At 46.9% G+C, this 23163-nt stretch overlaps 1 protein-coding gene across 13 annotated transcripts; it reads left to right on the forward strand.

Annotated features, from left to right (window-relative positions):
• The first annotated feature begins 324 nt into the window (after positions 1-324).
• Positions 325-22996, forward strand: AP2M1 (adaptor related protein complex 2 mu 1 subunit). Of its 13 annotated transcripts, XM_046898480.1 has the most exons (16): positions 325-393; positions 2821-4110; positions 6230-6299; positions 8921-9033; positions 12216-12221; positions 13940-14205; positions 14354-14436; positions 17090-17095; positions 17632-17767; positions 17855-17996; positions 18786-18797; positions 20425-20544; positions 20870-21005; positions 21196-21293; positions 21434-21545; positions 21879-22996. In XM_046898480.1, exons 4-16 carry the CDS (start codon positions 8960-8962, stop codon positions 22011-22013), a joined length of 1326 nt encoding a protein of 441 aa, XP_046754436.1. In that variant the 5' UTR covers positions 325-393; positions 2821-4110; positions 6230-6299; positions 8921-8959; the 3' UTR covers positions 22014-22996. The 13 variants fall into 13 exon arrangements, with proteins under 13 accessions (XP_046754436.1, XP_040561559.1, XP_040561558.1 ...); XM_040705625.2 differs by lacking the exons at positions 2821-4110; positions 6230-6299 and having other exon boundaries at positions 325-397; XM_040705624.2 differs by lacking the exons at positions 2821-4110; positions 6230-6299.
• Positions 22997-23163: the final 167 nt, after the last annotated feature.

The raw sequence follows: 23163 nt of genomic DNA on the forward strand, positions 1-23163 counted from the left end.
GCAGTCTGTGGGTGCCCGTTCATGGGCGCCGGCCCCATGGAGGGCAGTGGGAACCAGCGGGGCTTCAGGCCCGCAGGGTGGAGGGCGGCCTCCCCTTCACCATCCTACAGCCTGACGGCTTTCTGCCCACGGCCCCCCCCGAACTACAACCCCCAGCTTCCCCCGCGACGCAGAACTACAGCTCCCAGCATGCACCGCGCGGCTCAGCCCTTCCCGCGCCCCAGCCGCCAAACCCCGCCTCCACTCTTGACGCATGCGCACTGCCAGCGGGGCGCGGGCGGGGCATGCGCGGCGGCGGCTCTGCAGTGATAGGGGGGGCGCTGAGGGAAGGGGGGGGGCGGCAGCCGCCATCTTGGGCGCTGGGCGGCGAGCGGCGGAGGGTCAGCGGCAGCGGTAGGTGAGGTGTTCCGCGCCGGGGCCGAGCGGCCCGTTTTTCCTCCCCGCGCGGCGGTGGGGCTCTCTCCCCGCGTTGGGTTGGGGGCCGGCCGGGGTTCGGCGGGCAGCGGCGGTTCCCTCAGCGCTCGGGGCCGGGGGTCCGCGGGCCTCCGCGGTGCGGCTGTGACAGCGCCGGGCCGCCTCCCCTCAGCGCTCGGGGTGACGGCGGGCCGCGCATCACGGAGCGGGCGGGGGCGGCGGGGCTGTGCGGCCGGGCTCTCCTCGACCCCGGGGAGGGGATGGGAGGCGCGCCGGCCCCGACCGCGCCGTATTCGGTCGTTTGTTTCAGCGGTGGGGCCGAAGAGGCGGCCGTGGGGGCGAGGGTGGGCTCGGTGTGGCACACTGCGCCTGGGGAAGAGCCACGGCTACGTGCCGGGTCAGCCCGAGCAAAGGTCCTCTAATCGGATCAGCGGGAACTTCCCTGGGAATCATTCATCCGCACCGCTGCTGGGACGTGAGTTAGCTCGGCCGTGGCTTGTCACCTCCGGCTTTCTCTGTGGGAAACCTGCTGAGGCGCAGAGCGGCTCTGCTGATGCTGTGCTGAAGCGCAGAGTGGGCCCCTATCCAACAGCTCCTATGGATGCGTTTCCTTTTCCTTCCTTCCTTCCTTCCCCGGGCCGGGCTTTGGATCCTGCAGAGCTGCAGGAAACGCAGCCTGGTTTGTAGCCTGGTGCAGCTGACTGCCGTCCCCACCGGGAGATGACTCTCCCCATCAGCTGTGTGATCTCAAGATCAGTTTTCTCCTCACTTCAGGATGACAAAGCTACCCTGAAGTTTTAGCCTAAGGCTTCGAGAACCTGAGCCTGGAACTTTCCCAGATAGGCACATCTGAGTGGCTTCAGAGGCTCAGAGCTATGGTTGTGTTAGATTTGTATCCACACTTGGGTTTATGCGGGTGTGTGAGTCTTGTTGGGCAGCATTAGCGTGAATGCCATCAGAACTGCAGCTTCTGCTTTTTTTTTTTTTTTCTTATAGTAAAAGCTAGACTTGTCCCAGTGAGCCTTGCTTGCAGGGACAACCTCCAGTCTGATGAGATGCTGCCTACTTCCATATTTTCCCTGTCAGAGCGGGGGCATCGTTCATCTTCTGTAGGCAGTGCCATGTTACTGACATCTAGTGACAAAGATACCCGGCGTTCTTTGGGCTGCAGACAGGCCCTATTTTCTTCCAGCTGTTTGTGATGTCTCTGAAGGGTATTATGGCTGCCTTCTCCCCTCCTCTTGAGACAGCACATTCCTAGTCTTTGAAGAGTTGAGTCTTGAGGGTGCAAAGGGTTATATCTGCAGGTTTTTTTGTTTTTTGAAGCAGAGATAACAGAGGATTGTTTCTGGGGCTTGATGGTATCTCAGGGTTTGTGTGGTGTTTTTGTTTGTTTTTTCATGAAGTGGGAATGCTCACCGATCAAAGCCTTTATTTGTAAAGAAGCTTCACGTGACCCTGGTTAAACTTTTCTTGGCTTCTTGGTGCAGAGGTGAGATGAAGCTATCTAGTGTAGCATGGTGTCTTGCATCACTTTCCTGAGCTTGTACAGCTAAAGGCTGTGAATGTGTTTTAAGGTGGAGGGGTGCGTGGTGCTTTAATAACGGAGCCTGTCATGTTTCCCTGTGTCAGGGTTTCTTTCATTCCCCCCTAGGCTGGTGGTGTGCAGCACAGCACGCAGAGGCAGGCTGTAGGAGGGGAGCCTGCTAAGAGTTCAACGTGCTTCTCTTCCTGCCCACTGGCTGTGGGGATTTATGGGATTGGGTTTAAAATAGGAACGTTCCTCTGAAACCGATGGGCTTATCTCAGCAGCTCTTTAGCTCACGATATGTGTCTTAATTAAATTACGCAGCCTGTCTTTCCCAGGATTGCAGCTACTCTTCTTTAAAACCAGGTGTGGCCCGTGGCCTCCTGGACAGTGGCTAATGCAGCACTCTAAGCAAAGCTTAGGTGCTCGGATTAGCTGGTGCGTGATGACATCGAGGTAAGCCTTAAGCCTGTAGGTTTGATAACAGCTAGCTTGAAAAGACTAGTTTCCTAAATAGCTCGTTTGCCAGAGCAGCCTGACTAATCCACCTCCTGCTTCTACTGCTGTCCTTTGTCCAAGATCATAGTGACTGCTGGAATGCAGAAACCGTTACAGTTTGCCCTTGGTCCTGTGAGAGCTGCAGCACCTCTCCTGGCTTCTTCCTGGATGAGAGCTCCAGCAGCTAATGTACCTCGAACTGCTTAGCTGGATAAGCTCATTAATGCACAGAAGTCTTACTTACTGTTAAGTCAGAACCCAAACTTTCTTTTAATAGACTACTAAATGGGTTGGTCGCTCTGTGCCAGCTTATTGAGTGACTTGTGGTTGCTGCTTCCAAGATGGACTCTACGTAATAAACACTCCTCTTTTCATTCAAGGTGATATCAGTGCTGCGAGGAAACTCCTAGCCCTTTAATGGCAGTGATGATCCCAGAGTAGCTGGTTCCTGAGCTTACTGCTGGTTGCTTCACATTATTCATGCCCTGTCCTTGATGACACAGGAACCTCCGTGATGCTCACAGCTAATCAGCCGCAGCACTGCTCCAAGACATGGGCTTGTCTGCAGGTGTGCAGAAGTCCCCTTGGATCTGTTGGTCATGCTTCAGTGGTTTGCTCTGTCAGTGGCTGAGTGGAAGGTAATTAAGCAGACCACATAGCAATCTCATTTTCACACCTGTAGTGCCAAGCCTCTTTTTCTGGAGAGATCTCACTGTAGTAAGAGTGGCAAATTCACAGCTGGCTTAGTGAAATACATCAGTTCCTACAGCTGTCTTTTAACATCAGTGGGCAAACACTTGCATGGTCACAAAGCTACCAGGGCTTTCCAAATTCTGAGGCTGCTGGTGCTTGGGTGGTAATGTGAAACTGTAGCTGCAGTGTGAGAGCTGTCCTTGCTGTCAGGCTGCTCCTGAGCACTTACTCTTTGGCTACAGTGGTACCTCTGTGCCCTTTAAGTGGGGACTTAAGGGTTTTGCTGCACAGACCTACATTGCAGTGGGCAGGCTGCTGACTGTGCTGGGGGGCAGCTCTGAGAAGCTGTTTTGGAGGGTTATAGACAGCCACACTTTTTCCTGAATGAAAATTGCTAATATATTCTCAGTTTTTATGATTGCTCCACTGCTTATAAGCTGTGCTATTGGCACATTGCTATTGATATGTTTCTTCCAGACAGCACCTCATTCTTTTAGGGCTAGAACAAGCACCTCTTACCTGGTAGGAATATACCACTGTAGAAAACTGAGTAGCAGTTTGTTATTTTTCCTGAGCAGTGAATTTGGGCAGGTCAGCTGTTTATGCTCAATTCTGTGCATGCAGTTGCAGAAGTCAGGCAACAATGTTGTGAGGGCTGTCCTGCTGATTGAAGCTGGTGCTGTTCTAAATGGTGTTGCTTGGAAGGCTTGAGGTTATGGGGCATTAGTATAGGAGCAAATCACTCATTTGAATGCCTGTGTGCATCCAGTGTTTAGGCTAAAATTCAGTTTTCTTTCATCCCTGAAGAACAGGCAACTGCAGAAAGGTGTTCTTCTGGTGTGGATGCTGCAGTTAATGCATCATGTCCTTGGGCAGCTCCCAGGCCAGCCACGTGTTGCATCTCAGAATTGAAGCTGCTGACAGCCTGGCATCAGGACGCTGCTGCACCGAGCCTAGTTCCAAGTGCATGGCACAATGTAGGTGTGAAAGGGTAAAGTCTGGCTTTTAAAGGGACACCTGGCGTTTGGTCTGACATGCATTCAAATCTGCATCCCAGCAGTTTGCTTTTGTACATACTGCTTTTTATAGCAGGCTTTTAAGATGGTAACTGCTACTAAGGTTACCTTAAGGCATTTCCACGCAGCCTTAACTCCGGTGGGTTTGTAAGTGCATCTAAGTATGTGGTCCGTCTCGGATGCTCTTCAGGATGCTTCAGCGTTCTATTTACGGTCTGGAATAGAAGTGTATTGGAATGTGAGCACTTGGCAGCGGGGCAGGAAGCAAACTGGACATAGGTATTTGTAGGAGCAGCATTCCATCAGCTCTGCAGCCCCAGCAGTTAGCTGCTTGGAGAAACAGGGCTCTGTTGGAAGAGGACTGTTGTTCTAAATCAATCTGATTAGTCACCAGCTGGTGCAAATTCAGTATTCTGATGGATCTTCTCTGCACCTTAACCAAAATAAACCCGTCTATGTTATAACCAGAAAAATAATGTGGTAACTAGCAGTGTGGAGTGGGTTGCCATATGTTCAAGCTTGTGAAACAGAAGGAACGTAGCTCTGAAAATGTGGTTGACAGACCATTAAGCCAGAGGCTTCAGCTAGTTGCCTTGGCTTGCGGGCACTTAGAAACAGTCAAAGAAGTGCTGGGCTTTGCTCTTCAGCTGTCTTGCAATGAGCTATTAGCCTGAGGAAACTCAAAAACAGTACAGGGCAATCTCCCTCCAACAGGCTGACTGTGGAGAGGGGCAGAATGAGTCACTGGAGCCGATTGAGCAATGCAGTTACTGGGAGCTTTCTGAGTCACATTGCCAAGCACTTTGAGCCCGTGAACCCATCTCCTGTGGTGGATTTCTTATTCTGGGGCCTTCTGATTCCAGCAGCCATGAGTCACTGAATGTCAGTTACAAATTAATCTGAGTGCTGTTCCCTGCAGTTCTTAACCATTGCAGCCTTTTTCTTTTCAGATCAGCTTTGGAAATTGAACCTGTTTGTTATTTAAAAAGGTGTGGAAGATGTTACCAGGTCAGAAGTGCAGCACTAAACTCCTTCGTTACAGTAACCTTGAAACAGTTGAAACAAGTATCTCAGAAGCTTGTTCTGAAGCACAGAGGAGAGGATCAAAACAAAGCAAGCTTATTTTCACTGCAGCTGCTTCAAGGAGGGCCATTGTCTTTTTAAGAGCCATTCTCTTTGTTAGGCTTTAAGCAACTTTCTCTTGCATGGTGCTCTTTGTATAGCTTGCTTCTCATCTGTCCATATATCCTTGGGCCAGTCATTCCATCTCTTGAGTTTCCCAGCTGTGCAGACCTGCTCTGATGAGCTGATGGAAGTCATTGTAGTGGGGAGGGAGTATGAGCACCAATCTGATTGGGAAAGGTGGTGGTGCTGGGTTTCACCAGCAGGCTGGGGAGTTGTCAGTGCTTCTGAGCTTCCACCATGGACACACTGAAGGAACAGCTCCATTGCACCTAAATGGAAAAAAAAATTATCAAACCAACTGACAGAGCAGTCCCGATTCTTCGGCTGCACCTGTAGTAAGTGAAACTGCCACCTCTGGCGTTAGCCAGGGATTCACAGCACAGAATTCTTCAATGCCTGGTCATGTTACCTGTATAGCGCAGCTAACGTGCATCAGCTGATTGGGAACCAGTCTCTCTGCGTGCCCCTATTTGATAGCAAGTGAGGGTTTGCAGTAACAGTGATCCTGGTGAATAGTCCTGTTTTCTTTTTAAAAGTACTCTATGCAGATTTGAAGCTATTTGGAGAAGGAAGAGTGAAGTAGGTCAGAATGACAGAGGCGGTGGTGGGACTCGTACCTTGAATTTAGTGTTCCGCTTTATAAAAGGTATAGTGGTATCTATAGGAAGTAGTCAGGTTTACAGAGTTAAGGCACTTCTAGCTTTACCTGCAGCATGATCAACCATCCTGAAGACTGAATTCAGTGTGATCTGCTGAGTGGTTGCTTTTTGCTTGTTTTAGGAAGCCAAATGCTATGAACCACTGAGAAAACAGATCAAAGCAAGGTGATTATATTGTCTGTGCCATGGTTTGCTTACATCCTGAATAACTTGTGTGGTTTTGAGTTTCCTTCCAGAAGGAAAACATTCAGCACTGAGAAAGACCAAAGTATGGAGCAGCTTTCTTGTCAAGAGGAACTGAGTTAGGTAGGAAAATGCCTTTCTAGGAAAGAGCTGATTAAAGGCAGTGGAGAAGATCTACAAAATCATGAATGGCTTGGAGAGATTTTTAAAGACTAAAAATGTTTGTGTAACACTGTATCTGCACATCATCTAATATGCTTCTTCTAAGGTAGGGGAGAGCAGTTGACTCTGCTGTCTAGAAGTGTGATGCAGTTAAGTGCTGATGTTTTTCTTCATAACTTAAGTGAAGCTATTACAGACTGTGTTCTCACCTAACGTATGAGAAAGGATAGCCTCATTATCTCAGTCAACATCTAAAATACCTAGATTTTCCGAAGTGAAGGATTTTAGTTTCCAACAGGAAGTTTCATCAGCAATCTTCTGTGTGTTTTTAGCACAGTAGTAAACATTCTAAGACCTTTTCAGAAAGTAGTTGGCTTACCATGCTTTGTCTTGTATATGCTGTGCGTCTGATCCTGTTGCTCATCAAAGCAGATGTTTCCTTTATGCTAAAAATAGTGGAACAAATAACTTAAGCAGCATTAAAGCCCAAGAGGGAGATTATATTTAAGACTAGGATGTGCTTTCTAGGAATCTTCTGGAAAGGGTTTGTAGGATTCATATGATCCAGCTTTGACCAGTTGCATAAGCTTCTAGGAGACTCTTCTCTACAGGTCTGAAAGAGGATGTGAGAGCTCTGCATTACTTCTAGTAGTGATGATGCTCACCCAGATGTGGAAGCCGGCACTGCAACAGCCTGAAAAGACATAATTGTCTCTTATCTGGAATGAATGTTGATGTCAGTGCCACAGGAAGCCACTGATAAGTGGCAGGAGGCGTTCTGTTAGTAGCCAGGGACACAGCCAGCAGGATGTGTCGAGTAAAAGCTATGAGTGAGCTTTGTGAACTCTTCTGTCTTTCTCACTGTTTTGACTTGACAGGTAATTCTTGAAATATTTTCTTTCCTTGTAGTGAGTAGAAGCTGAAGACCAGTAGTGGAGAAGTCCATGTAGCGTGGCTCTCTGAGAACTCATTAGGGGTAGCTAAAAATGTTGGTATAAAGGCTTATGAAGTTTAAACGTTTCTGTATGAAGTAGAAGTAGTTACTCACTATTAAATACATATATCTTGCTTTAGCACAAAACTCGCATCTACAGTCCCATCAAGTAGCTCCTTTATTTTCTTAAATGTAAGTGTTAGAAGATTCTCTTAATGCTGCAGGTTTCTGCACTGGAGGCCCTTCTAGTTCTGATATGTCTGTTGCTTTTGTGTTCTATTTCTCTGACCTTTGAGACTATTTGAGACAAGGTCATTTTGACTTCAGTTCTGCTGTCCCTGAGCAAACGGTATCAGTTTGCCCTCAGCATCTGTTTCTAGGCTCACCCTCCCTATCCTTTCCACCCACCCCAGACAAGTGGGTGTAGGCTTATCTCCCAAACGGCAGCGTGGAGATGGTTGGTTATCTAATGTTCTAGGTGATGGTCCCAAGACCTGGTTACATGACCTGCCCTATCACGTGTAGTGCTCTTCCCTGGGCTAAGCAAACCAGCTTCGTGTGTGAGTGGGCATTGTGACTGGGCTGAGGTGAAGTAGGAGTGTGTATGACTGCAGGAATGGGCTCTGGTAAAGTAACTGCTTTGGAGAGGAAGAAGAAAGGCTATCCCCCTCTGTAGGGTGTACTGGCTATGCAGATCTCCTTAAAGCAATCTCTACAGAAAGAGAAGGTTAGCAGTTTAACAGGGTAACTTCAGACACCACCCCCTGGTTGAAGTGTCTCATGGCTGAGATCTGCTCTGACAGCTCGTTATGGCCACAGTATTCTGTTTTGACTCGAGCAAAGCTCACGGATGTTATTCAGTACTGCTGCTGAGGTACAGAGGAGGCTGTAACACTGCTGAATAATAGTATTCTAGAAGCTTAGTTTGAGTGACTCCTCTCCTCTGCTCATCATAGTTTGTGCTGTATCTGTCTGTCTTGAGGGCAAGTTGCTGATGCTTCTAGAAATTAGGTCCAAGAACCCGAGCTCGAGATAACAATTCTAAGCTGTGCAAGCAGTTAGAGCAGCACGTAGACTCCACATGCATTGTGGCAGTTCCCTATTACCTTTTGCTTTATTGAAGTAGCATACTACTTACGGTCTTGATGTGCAGTGTTGCTGGCATATGGATAAGCAATACTCTGAACAAGCTATTGTCATTAGCCCGGGAAGCTTTTTAGACAACTGCTGGCTTTTTGTATCTAGATACTAAGACAGCCTATCCTATAAGGCAGCTGTGATTCCAAGCAGGTGTGTGTGGAACTTGGTCAAGATGCTGCTTAAATAATCTTTATCTGTAAACTGAATGGTTAGAAAGATCTTTCCTAGGAGCTTCATTGCATCTTGTCCAGCAACTGGAGCAACTAGATCAATGGCTGCTGCTGTGGAATCTGTTATCTCTTCAAAGTTAAGCAGTCCTCATAGGCAAGCAATAATAAACCAATGTGTACTTACTGTGAAGATCTCCCTGCTGTACAAGGATCTAGTTTGTACCTCCGTCGCTGCAGGGATGCGTGCTTCTTAGTAGAAATAAAGAGTCTGATTGGCTTGTAGTTCCAGGCCCTGCTGTTTGTCACCATGCAACCTAATGTGTGCTCTCTTGCTCCAGGTCTTAACCAACATGGGAAGAGAAGATTAAAGTTCCATCATGATCGGAGGCTTATTCATCTATAATCACAAAGGAGAGGTTTTAATCTCTCGAGTCTACCGGGATGACATTGGGTAAGTGCTTCCGTTGCATCCTTGGTCTTTGCACTTCTGTCTAACTTTGGTGCAGACAACAACCTAGAGCTGCTTTGTTCTGCATTAGCTGTGCATGCATGTAAGATTGCAACTCAACTTGCTGCTCTAGGCCTAGTTCTGAAATAGCTGAGCTTACTAAGCCCAGATCACCTACAGATGGTAGTAAAGGATAAACTGCAGGTAAAGCTAGGACTTCGTTCTGTACTTAGAGGCGTGGCTGTTAGTCCAAGTGCTTCAACAACATAGGCTGCCATTGCAGGAGTCTACCAGCCTCACTGTAATTGTTAAAACATTATGGGAGGAATGACGTGGGAACTGTCTGCCGTGCACTGTAACCAGGGTTCCGAGTGAGTTTCCAGGTCTGGTATTGAGTGCAGGCAGAAGACTGCCTCTGGTCTTTGGCACTTTGATGCTATCAGCAGCTTCATAGTAGCCACCCCTGTACTCTGATGTTCTGTACCCCAACTGTATGCCCACCTTGTGTGCGTATTAGGTAACTAAACCTGTGGGAAGCTTTGAAACGCTTCAGTAAGTGTAGATATGTCATTGCGCTTCACATAAGTGCTGATGTTGCTCACTTAACTTCCTTTCTGGGTATGAATTGTCTAGTGGAGGTTAAAGCTGAATGAAAGTAACAGCTACTGAAGGGTTCTGTAGTTTCATTGATGGGATAGTAGTTGCCAGTGGTGTCTGTAGTAAGGCTTCACCTAGTGATCTTTAAGTATCTCTTGACTCATTCTAAGTTGACTAAAGCAGAGCAAAGTAGCAGTTCAAAGTGTGGCCGAACTACCTCAAATCTTCCCCAAAGAGCTGAGCCAAGGAACATTTGTACTTCTAAAACAGAAAACTGCTGGCTATGGAGTTTCTGTCTCTACTGTGCTAACCCTTTCAGTCTTTTGCAAGTCTGTTAGCTGAAGCTCCTCAGAGCAATTCCTGTACCAGATCTGACTTGTGAAGTTCCCCTAATTAATGGGTGTTATGGTGACTGAATGAAGGCAGGCTGGATTATTGATGAATTTTGAGAATGTGCTGTATGTGGGGCTAGAGGCACAGTTGCTGCAGTTCCTGACAGTAAAGTCTTGGCTTTTTTGTGGCTTGCAGACTTAAGGCACTTTGATTGCTCTGTACTTGACCTGACACTTTTCATTTAAAAGGCATTCTGGCCCTCTAAGTATAAGATGATGAGTTATATATTTCTTTTAATGTAGTGATCTTCCACAACTTTTGTCTTGGCTCGTTCTCCCTCTGGAGTGACTTAGTAAGAAGTACTTTATTACATATTGAACATCTGGTGGGGCAAAACAAGAAAACTGGATTTCCTACTTGACCCAGTCTTACCTTTTTCTTTCAGTTATAGGTGCCCAAAAGATCCAAGTGTTCTCTAGAAATTTAGAAGTTAGTGTTGCTTTCTGTGAAATCCTTCATTCAATTTTTGTAGAAGTGTCTTAGTGTCAGTCTTGTGACTTAAATGGAACAGGTGCTGACTGTTAACTGAGCTTACTCCCTGAGGTGTTGCATTCCTTCTGAAACAGACCTTTAAACCCAGTTTGTGACTTTTAGGTACATAACCTTATAAAAGCAAGTTGTCTTAGAACAATTATGACTTGTCTTACAGTGATATCAAGTAACAGTATCTTCACCTCTACAGCAAGCAAGTGAAGGTGGATATCCACTGTTTCCTCTTCTGAATGTTAGCGTCAATACCAGGCATACTTGAAAGCTTTTAAGTGCTCTACCTCGCCTTCAGAGGGAGAGCTTATGCTCTCCTCTGTAGAAGCTCGTCTCTAAGGCAAGCATCTGATAGATTTCTAGAATATTTCAGTCTTTTAATTCTTAATTGATAGATCTGAAATGCAGGGAGTTGAGCCCATCTGGCTTGCTGGGAGGTAGGTTGAATGGGACATAGACATAGCTGCTGTCATCTTCATGGGGGTTCAGAGTGAGTGACCTGTAAGACTCCCTGGTCTTAGCACTTGCCTTTGATGTTCTGAAGCCTCAGCCTGTGTGTTTGGAGAGATTAAAAGCTATCCACTGTAATGAGAACATCTCCCATTGCGTAGTTAGAGGGTCTAAATAAGCACATTCTAGCTCATGTGAGCAAAGTAGCAGTCAAAGAAGTCCTTCCCTTGACTTTGATAAAGGCAGAAAACAGTCCCCACAGAATTTGGGCTTTCTTTGCTTGCAGCTTAGGAGAATGGCTTTAGTGCATGTAGTGCATCTATCTGTGCAGCAGCTAGTTGCATGCATATACAGCCTCCTAAAAATATAAGCTAAGTACTGTGCATTTAATTCAGGATACCATGGAGGGCCCTGTTGTGACCATAAGTGTCTTGATTCTCAGAGGCATAGTCTCTGGGAGAACCCACCTGCTTTTAAAAATGCAGCCATTTAATTTAAAGAAAAAGCTATTTGAAATTGAGCAGCTTACATGACAAACTGCATGCACTTCAAATAGAAATTTGGTTTCTGAGCTTCTAATACATCATTTCTGCTTCACGGCTCTTGATCCTTAAGGAAAAAGTGCAAGCTGGATAGAGCAGTATCTGAATCTATAAAATGTGCCATATCTCTCCAGATGTGTTCAAGCTCTATTGAACTTGCTGTTTCCTGGTGGCTGGACCAATCCAGGAAGCATCAACCCAAACAGCTTTAAATGAGAGTACTGCCATAGCAATGCCCGCTCAGACTTGCAGCTCCATTATGAGGCATACTAGAAAAAGGAAACCTGGGAGACTGTGATCTCTAGGCTGTGCCTCAGACTGAGGGTTCATTTCTTTTCTTTTTCCTACCAAGACATGCCACATGTGTTAGCAGAGCAGCCTAGATGTCCAAGATGTGATATGAATGCATCTCATCTGGACTAAATACCTAATTAGTCCTGAAATTCAACCAAATGCAAGTCTGTGACATTGGCAGTCTGACCATGGCATGTCTGTGTTGTGCCATGCGAGGGCTTTGTTGCTGCCACAGCTTGTTACTTCCCAGCCAGTACTTCCTAGGCCTTTTGTGCCCAGGGGGAGGGGGTGCTGTTTGGTCTCTCCTTATCTCTTTGGATTCATTGTGCCTTGTGTGTGTGTTTCTAACCCTTTCTCTTGTTGCTGTCACTCCTCCTTTCTCCGCTGGCGCCATTTCTGTCCATCCCATCTCATTGGCTGCTGTAGCAATAGGTAAGAGACGCGTGGTAGGCCATGACTGGCATTGCAGTGGGCAGTCAGTGCAATAGAGAAGCTTCACTGACCTGAGGCTTCTCCTGTAGCACACACCAGTCTGTCTGCTGGTTCTGGCACTTGTCCTAGTGGGTTAGGACTTGAGGCTGGGAGGGCCACCACTCAGAGCAAGTGGAACTGTCATTGAAAAGCTTACTGGAGGGGAGGAATGGGACTTCTAGATGTTGTTTTACAGTAGGTTAACTACTTTCTTGTGCAAAAAAAAAAACAAAACAAAAAAAAACCAACCCAGATACTAATTTAAATCAAATTTACAAGCCTTCTGGAGCTGTAAAGCCTGGGAAGTACTTGAATGCCAGAATTTTGCTTACGAGGGAGGGTATTTACTGAAGAGGCTTCTGCTAGGAAAGAATACCTACTATGATAACATATGCTCCTCTGAATATCCTTTGTTTTCAAACTTGGAACTGTCTGCTGGACTGTTATGAGCATTTGCATGTATCCTTGCTTGCAAGGATGTTACTGCTATCTGCTCTCAAACATGGTGTGTGTAATTGGTACCATGCCCTTGACACTGCAGAGAGGAGAGCCCCTGTTGTACTACATAGTCTCAAGGAAGGGTATGAGTAATAAAGCACTAGATGTGTCTTGGCTTGGTATGTGAACTACTGCTTTTAAGTCTGTCCTGTTATATGAAGGCCTCAGATTCCTTCCAGTGTTCTTAAAATGAGTGGACTTTGGCTTAATTTGGGGAGCTTATCCTGACTTGTAGCTACAGGATGAAAGAACTCTATAGGGTGGGAAAGCTGACATACAGAATATCGTGCAGATATCCATGTTTAGCTAGGACTGATTTGTTCCCTGTCGGTGGTGTATAGTGAAACTAGCTTGGATTAATGATGTTAGTAGCTAGAGGAAACTTGCACAGCACCTTTTCTGCACTGTGCTGGGCTCCCTTCCCATCGTAAGTGGTACCAGATCATCCAGTACACATAATGTGTTGCTGTTACTGTCTTCAAGAGACCTGTTCTGAAGCATAGCAGGCTAGAAAGGACACGTAACTGGACAGTCAGGAATGTTCCTAATCCTACTTGCTGCTTTCAGCCTGCCCTCCATGGTACCTGGGATGTGGAGGTGAGATGAATCTGAGAATTAAAACTGCCCTTCGTGGTGTACACAGGCACTGACATCTGTCAGGTGACCTGGGCAGATTTCCTGTTGTTTTTTTTTAACTCAGAGGTATATCTGGGGGAACTGTCACATCAGGGGAGACTACAGCTTTGTTTTGGGGCAAGAGTATGAAGGCCTGGGCACGTGGATTAGATAATAAATAGCCCAGTCAAAACCATACTCTTCTTTGAGCCACAGCCTTTTTTAGTGTTCATTCCTGGCTATGGTAATTGATCAGCAAGATAAGCGGAAGGTTTTCTCTGCCATCTGACTCCAGATGGAGGTTAACTTCTCTTTCTGCCTCCAATTAGAATTGTCATACAAAACTGCAGAAACCAGTAACTTTATTTCCTTGAGTCTGTACGGGATTTTAATGTCCATCTCTGCTCAGAGCCTTCATTTGTCCCTCTTGGCTGTGACATCCCCAGGCACTTATCCTAAGTAAGCTGGGTGTGTGTAGTTCAATGTCTGACTGTAATCACGTAAGCAGAGCTGTGCAGCCAACCTGTTTTTGTGCACGTGGTGGTAACTTGTCTTTGGTCTTGTAGGCGGAATGCCGTGGATGCCTTCCGCGTCAATGTCATCCACGCACGGCAGCAGGTCCGCTCGCCTGTCACCAACATCGCCCGCACAAGTTTCTTCCATGTCAAGCGTTCCAACATCTGGCTGGCTGCTGTCACCAAGCAGAATGTCAACGCTGCCATGGTGTTTGAGTTTCTTTACAAGATGTGTGACGTGATGACTGCTTACTTCGGAAAGATCAGTGAAGAAAACATAAAGAACAACTTCGTGCTGATCTATGAGCTGCTGGATGGTGAGATGTTTCCCTTCAGCCTGCTGTATGATATTGCATTTGGTTGTTCTGTAACCCTTTCCTTACCATAGTTGTTAATGTAGTTGGCATGTCTCTGTTGCACTTCTGGCTTGTGGCTCTGAGCTAATTGTCTTTTACTCTCTTGTAGAAATCCTGGATTTTGGCTATCCTCAGAACTCTGAAACAGGGGCTCTGAAGACCTTCATCACTCAGCAAGGCATCAAGAGTCAGGTAATCAGAGGCATTTTGGGGTACAGCATTGCTCTGCTGGCTAATTTTCTGTAAACTTGTTCAAGAAAGTGCAGTTAGTTACCCAGCGAACTGTTTGACCTGTACGGGGTGGAGGTGCCAGAGTAGCTGGAGAACACCCTGGCAGTAATGTAGCTTACTGGCATCTTATTCCAGGAGTTTGTGTTTGTGTGACTTCACGCTCCCTGGCATCTGATGAGATGTGAGAGGAAGGGCCCTGCGTTAGGGTAGTGACAGTCCCTTGCTTGTAAATGATTACTGCCTTCAGGTACCGATCTGTGTCGCCTTCTGACAAAGAATAAACACATCTGCCTGCTGAACCAGAAATAGCTGTCCTGTGCGTGAATCTCACTGAGCAGATCTGTTCTCTGCAAGTCTTTGCTTCTTTTAGCTATCAGGCTTTCATGCCTGTCTTTGAAATGAAGTATTCTTCAGCCTTCTGGATCTTGCTAGCAGTCAGGAAACTGATGTTACTCTGTTGCTGCAGATGCATCCTTACAGTCTGGGATCTCTCATGTTAGAGGTGAGATTCTCCACTGTGCATCTGGCACAGTAGTAACTCTTGCAGCGAAGTTTACGTGGGATTAGAGGATAAATTGCTCCTGAGGAGAAAAAGACAGAAGTTGGACTGTTCTGGGGAATGTTTTTCAAACTAGCTTTATCTTACTGCTGCAGGTTACTCCTCAAAATTTGGTTCCTCATCCCAAACCATGCTCAACCACCGTGAAACAAAAGGATTGCTGTAGTTGCTGTTTCTTGTGTTCCTGGGGCTTATTACCCATTTGTTCTTCTAACAAAGCTATGCAACTCATAATGACGACTTAGCCTAATACTCAGTTCTATCATCTACTTAGTAAGTGAGTCAAGGAGAAGCTGGGAGTCAGTCTATACTGAAGCTGTCTGCAGAGTGGATCTGTATGAAATTTCAGACCCCAGGTGTAAGCAGAAATGAAGTAGTCACCAGGCAGCCTCCTGTTGAATGTAAGGATAAGCAGAGGTCACAGTCTCTGGAGGCTCTGTTCTAGGTTATTTCATTAGCACTGACTTCCTAAGAACTCCTTTTAATCTTTTAGTAGCAAGACCAGCAGTATCACAAGAAACTGAGGGGAAGAGAGAGAAGCTGCCTCTGAGCAGCATATATTCTGCTAGAACAGCAGTGTTTTGCAAGAGGGCACGTGTGTATCAGTAGCCAGATGTGAGTGCATCCGGTCTCAATCTTCCATTCAGAGCCCTAGTGTAAATCAGTTTGGCCTTCTGCAGTCTGACATTTTGGGCAGTCAGCACTCAAGGCAGCTGAGTCAGCTCCTGTTCCTAGGAAAGCTCTACCACCCTCACTTCCTTCCCTATTTAATTTGCTTTTGTCTGTTTTAACAAGCTCTTATGCTGTTTGTGTGCACATGACTGCCACAGCATCTTACCTTGTTCAACAATAGACTTAGTCTTTCCTCTTCAAAGAGGAGTTCTGATCTACAGCTTTTGATAAGTAACAGCCCACATTTATCTGCTCTGTTGGAGTTTTGTGCATCCCAGTTCAAAAAGAGCAGAAGCAATCCTTTCCAGGCGTAGTATTTCAGGGAGAGCAATGGAAATGGAATTTTCCATGTTTCCATGTCTGCTATTTACTCTGGCACATCGAGCCTCAAATTCCTCTTTCACGTACAGCCAACTTCTGACAGATAGGTCGGGCTAAAATCTGGGTCTGGATCATCTGTTATCCATGTTCCCTTATCTCTGTTTAGTTCATGATGATGTTTTCCTTGGGCTGTGTCCTGCTGACTTAAAGGAATGGAATCTGCATTTATGGCAGAATTTCTAAACTCAACTTTTTTCCTTTTCAGCGAAGAATTAAATACTCCACCTTTTGTGGTTACAGTGGTCTTTCCAGGGCTGGTGGTCTGGGGACAGACAGGAAATATTTTGTACTGCACTGAATACTTACCTAGGCAGCTTCCAGTGGAGTATAAAATGCTCTCCCTTGTCAGTGTTCTGATAATGGCTCTGTTTGCTCAAGGAGCAACCAACTCTGGCAAGAACAAAGCCCCCACTGGTTTTAAACTGTGATCATGTACTGCCACCCTGTGGGCCCAGTGCAAGGCTGCTGGGGAAGGACCCACCTTGCCATTCTGCTCCACTCTGGTGGAAGAGGCAGGATCAACAAGGACACAACTTCTTACAGGACTGGGTTTTATTAAGATGCCTGCAGCCCAGGGTACCACGTCCTCAGATTAGACATGTGTGCCATGGTAAACATCCACAGCTTGCTTTAGGAATGGCAACAGAAGGAGTCTGCTACTGGGAGTGGTGTTTGACTTGTTTCCTCTGTCCTACCTTGCATTGGGGTGGTATATCATGGACCATGTCTGAAAAGACTTTTCACTGCTAGGAAGGTGTGCTGTGCTTCCTGAGCTAAAGGTTAAAGCTCCTCGTCTTGTTTGTGCGAACTTGCTACCTAATTAGCAATGAGCTGGCCTGCTTTGTTCCTGTCCTGAGATAGCCTTAAGCCTAACTTGCTTCTTTCTCCCTTCCTCCTTTTTCTTGCTATTGACCTGCTTGCCTGTCTAACCCTGTGTACACCACACTTGCTGCTATACATCTACTTCTTCACTTTCTGCGTGTGATTGGACCCCGCCTGTAGCATCAGGTAGGAAACCTGCTGGTGCCTCTCAACACAGTCCTTAATGCTCGTAGGGAGCCTAGAGCACAGGTACTGTTAGGTGTGTGGTAGGTTAGTGCTGGAGTACAACTGTTGTCCTAAATGGCATGACAGTGATTGCAGTCATTGTTACCAGCTGCCTCATGGCCCTGGGGTCTTACGTTGGATATGGGTACGAACTGCCCTGTCTCTCTTACATACAGATTGATGTGTCAGATGTGGTTTGAATGTCATCAGTTTAGCCCAGTCCTCCTCATACCAAAATGTGGCCTAATGTGCAGCTAACAAAACGGAAGCTGCTTTTCTGCTGTCTGTGATTAATGTTTAGTTGGGCATATTGTTATTTCCTGTGCTGAGGAAGGAATGCTTTTGTGACACTATCAGGTGTGTGACAACACTTAAAATCTTAATTATCAAAAGTCTGTGTGTACTATAAATAGCAAGTGCTTTCTTTTTGGTTTAAAGTAAGCTTTCTTAGTTCTTCAGTTTATCTAGAGATGTAAGGTGTGATTCTTTCCCTTCAGACTAAGGAAGAGCAGTCCCAGATCACCAGCCAGGTGACTGGACAGATTGGGTGGAGACGTGAAGGGATCAAATATCGTCGCAATGAACTCTTCCTTGATGTGCTGGAGAGTGTGAATCTCTTGATGTCCCCCCAAGGTAAGTGAGAGCTATTAAGCTGTCATTTTTTTTCCTGGTAATAGTTGAGTGCTTAAGCATTCTGAACTGTGCTCTTCTCCACTCCAGGTCAGGTTTTGAGTGCCCATGTGTCTGGCAGAGTGGTGATGAAGAGTTATCTGAGTGGAATGCCAGAGTGCAAGTTTGGCATGAATGACAAGATTGTCATTGAAAAACAGGGCAAAGGGACTGCGGATGAAACGGGGAAAAGGTAAGAGGCATTTGGTAGAAGGCATTTGCCACCAGGGACTCTTATGAGAGGGCAATGCTTGGTAGCTTTTCTGATCTGACAGAACCAACTTACCTTTCTTCCCTTCAGCTATCACTAGTAATTTTTCTCTGGGTAGGTCTGTTGCTATGTGAGCTACTAAACTTAGGGCCTCAGTTCAGAAGGTTTTTCTATAGCAGGACTAGTGTGAGCAAGTGAAATGACTTCCATATCTTTTGTGAATGACTTCATGTCTGTACAACAGTAGGTGTCCAGAGCAGTGGGATGCTCTGGGCTATCATCTTTAAAATTCAAGCATAAAGATAAGTGTGGGGTCTTTGTACCTGGCAACATTTTCTCAAGGTGGATTCTCCTGGAGCTTGTCTTTAGTAGTTCTAGTCAGTACAGAATCTCTTATAGGTTGTAGTCAGCCTTTCCAAGGAACAGCAAAGGAACCCCTCTGACCAAAGCCTCTTCCACCCAGATAGTTTTTATAAATAATCAGAACAGTGGATAAGCTAATATGTAAGCCCCTGCTGCTGTCACGCAGGTGGCTGTATGGTATGGAGACTCATCCCTTCTGGCAGACCAGCTGCTTCCCTTCCAAATATGCCTCAGTCAGTATGCACCTTAGAGCTGTAGATGGATCTTATGCCTTCTTCCCAAGCAGGAAGGCAGGAAAAGAGGGGGAAGCAAAGGGACTGCCACTTTTCTCCCACTAACCATTTGTGACTGAGCTGTCTTTCTTTTTTCATTTTGTTTGTTGTTTTTGTTTTTTTGCTGACTCCCCAGTGAATTGGGAAGGTAGATGATCTGCTTCAACTGTGTGCACTCTGCTCTTCTCCCTGTCTCTTGCTTTGTGTGACTTGTGCATGTAACTCAGACCTCAGACACTTTCCTAGATGGTTCCTGTAAACACAGCTGAGCTGCTATTTGCCTTTTATCTCAGAACCAAGCCAAGAGCTATCACTTCACTGTCACTTTTAAGCTGTCTTTCATGTAATCAAATCTAGTTCATAAGAAAATGGAATGAGCCTCAAGTGGGTGGGGGAATACCCTAGGTAAAATATCTACGTAGGCCTCTGAAGAGTCAGCAACACTGCCCAGAGTTCCTGTACTGTGAGTGCTTTCACCTGTGAATAGCACCTGTGTGCTGTTTTCATGAGGGATTCTTGCTGGGTGGTTCTGCTCAGTCGTGGTCCTCCAGCAGGGAAGAGGCAGGAGATGTCACTGTCTAGAAGTATTTAGCAGAGGTGACCTAACGGAGCAGCTGCTCCCAGTTGCTTTTTGGCTTCTGGTGTGTGGCAGTGTCAGATCCCGAGTAATGCTGCCTGAGACCTGGGCTAGTGCTTGGCAGTGCGGCTTTCCCTACAGCATTCTAAAGAAACCAAGGAACTTGTCTGCTGATGTTGACAGTCGTCTGGGCAACAGATCAGGAACGACTAACTCCCACTTGTGAAGCACAAGCTACACCAATGCCTTGTGTAAACCGAACAGACAGCCTGGGATAAGTCTGCTTCCCATTTGTGCAGGTAGTGGTGGATCTTAGGACAGGCTGAACCTGCCTGTTATGTGTACTGTCTCTGCACGCTGGCATGGTCACCCTGTTGCTCATAGCAGTTGAGGCAGCCTAGATATCATAGCACTGTGTTGCAGCACCTTTTCTATACTTCTACCTCTTGTGCTGCCAGTTAAATTCTCATTTCTACAATCCCTTTCAATAGATGAAATGAGTTCTTAGCTAATTGTAGAACCTAGCCCTGAGAATATCTTCCTAGCTACTGGAACTCAACACAAGCTGAGTGCTGTCAGGCTAGGCTAGCAGACCTAAATGCGTAGATAATAGCTGGGTAGATTTTTGTGAGGTGAAAGATAGTATACCACAAGTTATAGTCCTCAGCAAGTTGATTACTGTGCTGGCTTGAAAACCAAGGCTTCTCCCTGGAATCAGATCACTTGCTAGCAGTGTAGGAATCAACGGCTCTGAAGAGATTTCTAAGCAAGAAGAGCCTAAACCTCACATCTCCTAGCTTGTGGCAGTGGGATAGCTTTGTGGACAGGAAAGTGTTTTCTTATTACTGTGCTGCAAGAAGACTTGGGCTAGCAGAGTTGTCCTTGCAGTACTGAGGTGCTGCTGGCAGGCAGACCTGAGCATTGTGTTCCTCTGGCTGCAACAGAAGTGTCTCAGCTTTGGGGAGAGGAGGGAGAGAATTGTTTCAAACAATTGTCTTGAAATATGACTTCAGTGGTAAAGCAAGGGAAGTCTGAGCCAGGAGGCTGCTGTCCCCTAAATCTCTCCCTGCCTCCCCATTTCCTGGACACCTGCGATGGCAACATGCTCTGTAGAATAGTTTCTGCCTGAGCAAACTTCAACTGTGCCAAGGTACTGGGGCTGTAGCTTGCAGCTGTTTAACTCTGTCTTGTGTTTTAGCGGCAAACAGTCAATCGCCATCGATGACTGCACTTTCCACCAGTGTGTGAGGCTCAGCAAGTTTGATTCTGAGAGGAGCATCAGCTTCATTCCACCAGATGGAGAGTTTGAGCTCATGAGGTACGGTGTGTGGGGGGATGAACAGGCTGCTATTGGTATATGCTTGCTGCTGCTGCAGCAGTGCTGCTGGTCTTGGACAGACTTGCAGTCCTTGAGTACTAGACCATGCTACATGTGCCTTCTTTCTTTTCAAAGTGCAATCTGTAGATTGTTCCATAAGTCCTTATTTTACAGATGTGGTAGAAACGTAGCTGCATGGTTTACTTTCTTTGCTTGTTAGCATGCTCAGTGTACAGAGGCTGTCTTTTTAGGAAGTTGATATAATTTGAGAGCTTGAGGGAGTTTAACTCCTTCTCAGAGTTTTCTGTTGCTTTTGTATCTGCAGATACCGAACCACTAAGGACATCATCCTTCCCTTCCGTGTGATCCCCCTGGTGCGGGAGGTGGGTCGGACCAAACTGGAAGTGAAGGTGGTGATCAAATCAAATTTCAAACCTTCGTTGCTGGCCCAGAAGATAGAGGTAAGCTGTGGGCCTATTCTGTTTCTCTGCTTGTTGTCCCCTGCTGTACTGTCCTCGCGGAAGAGTTTTCAAACTTGCACGGGACTGAAGTGAACTGAGTGCTTACAGATATGTGGTGGTGTTGCTGTGCTGTGGAAGAAGAGAGTGCCTCTGCTACGGTATCATTTCTGTTCTGTCATCTGCCTTTCAGGTCCGGATCCCAACACCCCTCAATACCAGTGGAGTGCAAGTTATCTGCATGAAAGGGAAGGCAAAGTACAAGGCTAGTGAGAATGCCATTGTGTGGAAGTAAGTGAGCATGCTGATCAGGGTTCTGTGTGGGTAGGGTCTGGGAAGGCAGTCTGCTCAGTCTCCATCTGCACCAAACACGTGTAGTGAAGAGGAGAACTAACTTGGACATCTTGTCACTTCTGTCCTTTCTCTGATAGGATAAAACGAATGGCTGGAATGAAGGAATCCCAGATCAGTGCAGAGATTGAGCTGTTGCCCACCAATGACAAGAAGAAGTGGGCTCGGCCCCCAATCTCCATGAACTTCGAGGTGAGTCCCTGTTTCCCTTCCAAGGTGCTGCTAACCTTAGAGGGGCTTTGTCAGTCCAGCCCCTTTTGGCCTCCTGGGAACTGCACGGTTCTGAGTGTTCCCTGTCCCCAGCTGTTGTGCAGCTCTACCTAGCGTGAAACCAGCCAGGTGTCAAAGCTAATGCAAGAATACTGTCCTTACAGCCACTGGGGTCTGTCACCATGCATGTGGGGAGGGACGGCTCTTCGTGTCTGTTTCTGGATGCTTAGCCTAGGGGTCCTCGGGTTGTTGTGTAGGGAGAGCATCTTATCATCGTGTTCCAACTTGATTTGTTGTCTTTCCTTTGCTCCATAGGTCCCATTTGCGCCCTCTGGGCTGAAGGTGCGTTATCTGAAAGTCTTTGAGCCAAAGCTGAACTACAGTGACCACGATGTGATAAAATGGGTGAGGTACATTGGCAGGAGTGGGATCTATGAGACCAGGTGCTAGCCCCAGCGGGCTGGCAGGCTCCCTCTTCTCCAAGCCATCCTCCACGTCTCCTCAGTCTTCAAGTACATTCAGAGAACATCTGCCTGGCCCCTCTACACAGATCGACAGACCCTGTGGCTCACCTGGGAGCAGACTCTCCTGCCTGTGCTCAGTTACCACCCGCGCCGCAGCTGAAGTTCAGAATCAGGTTATGTGCAGGGGTGCAGTCAGCCTCCTGCTCCCTGTCCCAGGGTGGGGAAGGGCTAGTCTAACTCCCATCCTCTCGTGATCTTTCTAGGGAACGTCCACCATTAAACTACTCTTCTGTTGGTGTCTCACTACTTGCATCATATCCTAGTATTTTTGAAGTTCTTGTGCATATGTACTCGTAGAATAGACCTAAACATAGACTGGACAAATCTGAGTTGAAGTTACCCTGGCTTCTGTACTAGCTATTGCTGTTGTGGTAGATGTTGCTGGCCAGTCTGGGATGCCTGAGGTGGTGAGTTTGTTGGGCTTCTGCCAGAGGAGGTGGTGGGCTCCCTGGATCTTGCCGCCTTCTTATTTCTTGCAAAGTCTTCAGTATAGAGTCCTGCTTTGGGAAGGTTTGTGACCAAAAAAGGATGAGGGTTTAGACTCTTGCTGGTGTGTATGTGGGTGGCACAGCATTTCAGGTCCATAGAGCACTTAACCCAACCCGCTGCTGGCTTGAGCCAGTTGTTCCTTTCCAACTGAATTGGAAATAAGGCCGCCTCCATCCCAGGGAGCGTGGGTCAGCTGAGCTCTGTCAGGATGTGAACAGGGTCTGTCCTCTGGAATCTAAAATGCAACTGGCACTAAGAGCCCCCTGCCCCAGCCTGCCCTCTCTGCACTTCTACCAAATGCTTCTGGGCCATAGGAATGCTGCTGCTACCCACAATCCCGCTTCTGGTAGTGTGGTCTCCATTTTGTACACTTTGTGATTTGTCCAGCTCTGAATCTAATAAAGTATGTAGAACGGAGAAGGCTGCCTGTGCTGCTCTGTGGGAGTGCTGGTACAAGAGGTGGGCTGTGCTCTGGGGCTGTGCTTTTGGTGCTTGCCCAGCTCTGGGCTGCTGTAGGGGTAGGTAAGTGAAAAGAGGGGGGAGCGCTGGTATTCCTAGCCGAGCCAGGGCTTATTTCCAGCTGTGCT

This window comes from Gallus gallus, chromosome 9 (genome assembly GCF_016699485.2).
Source record: "Gallus gallus isolate bGalGal1 chromosome 9, bGalGal1.mat.broiler.GRCg7b, whole genome shotgun sequence".
Lineage (NCBI taxonomy): Eukaryota > Metazoa > Chordata > Aves > Galliformes > Phasianidae > Gallus > Gallus gallus.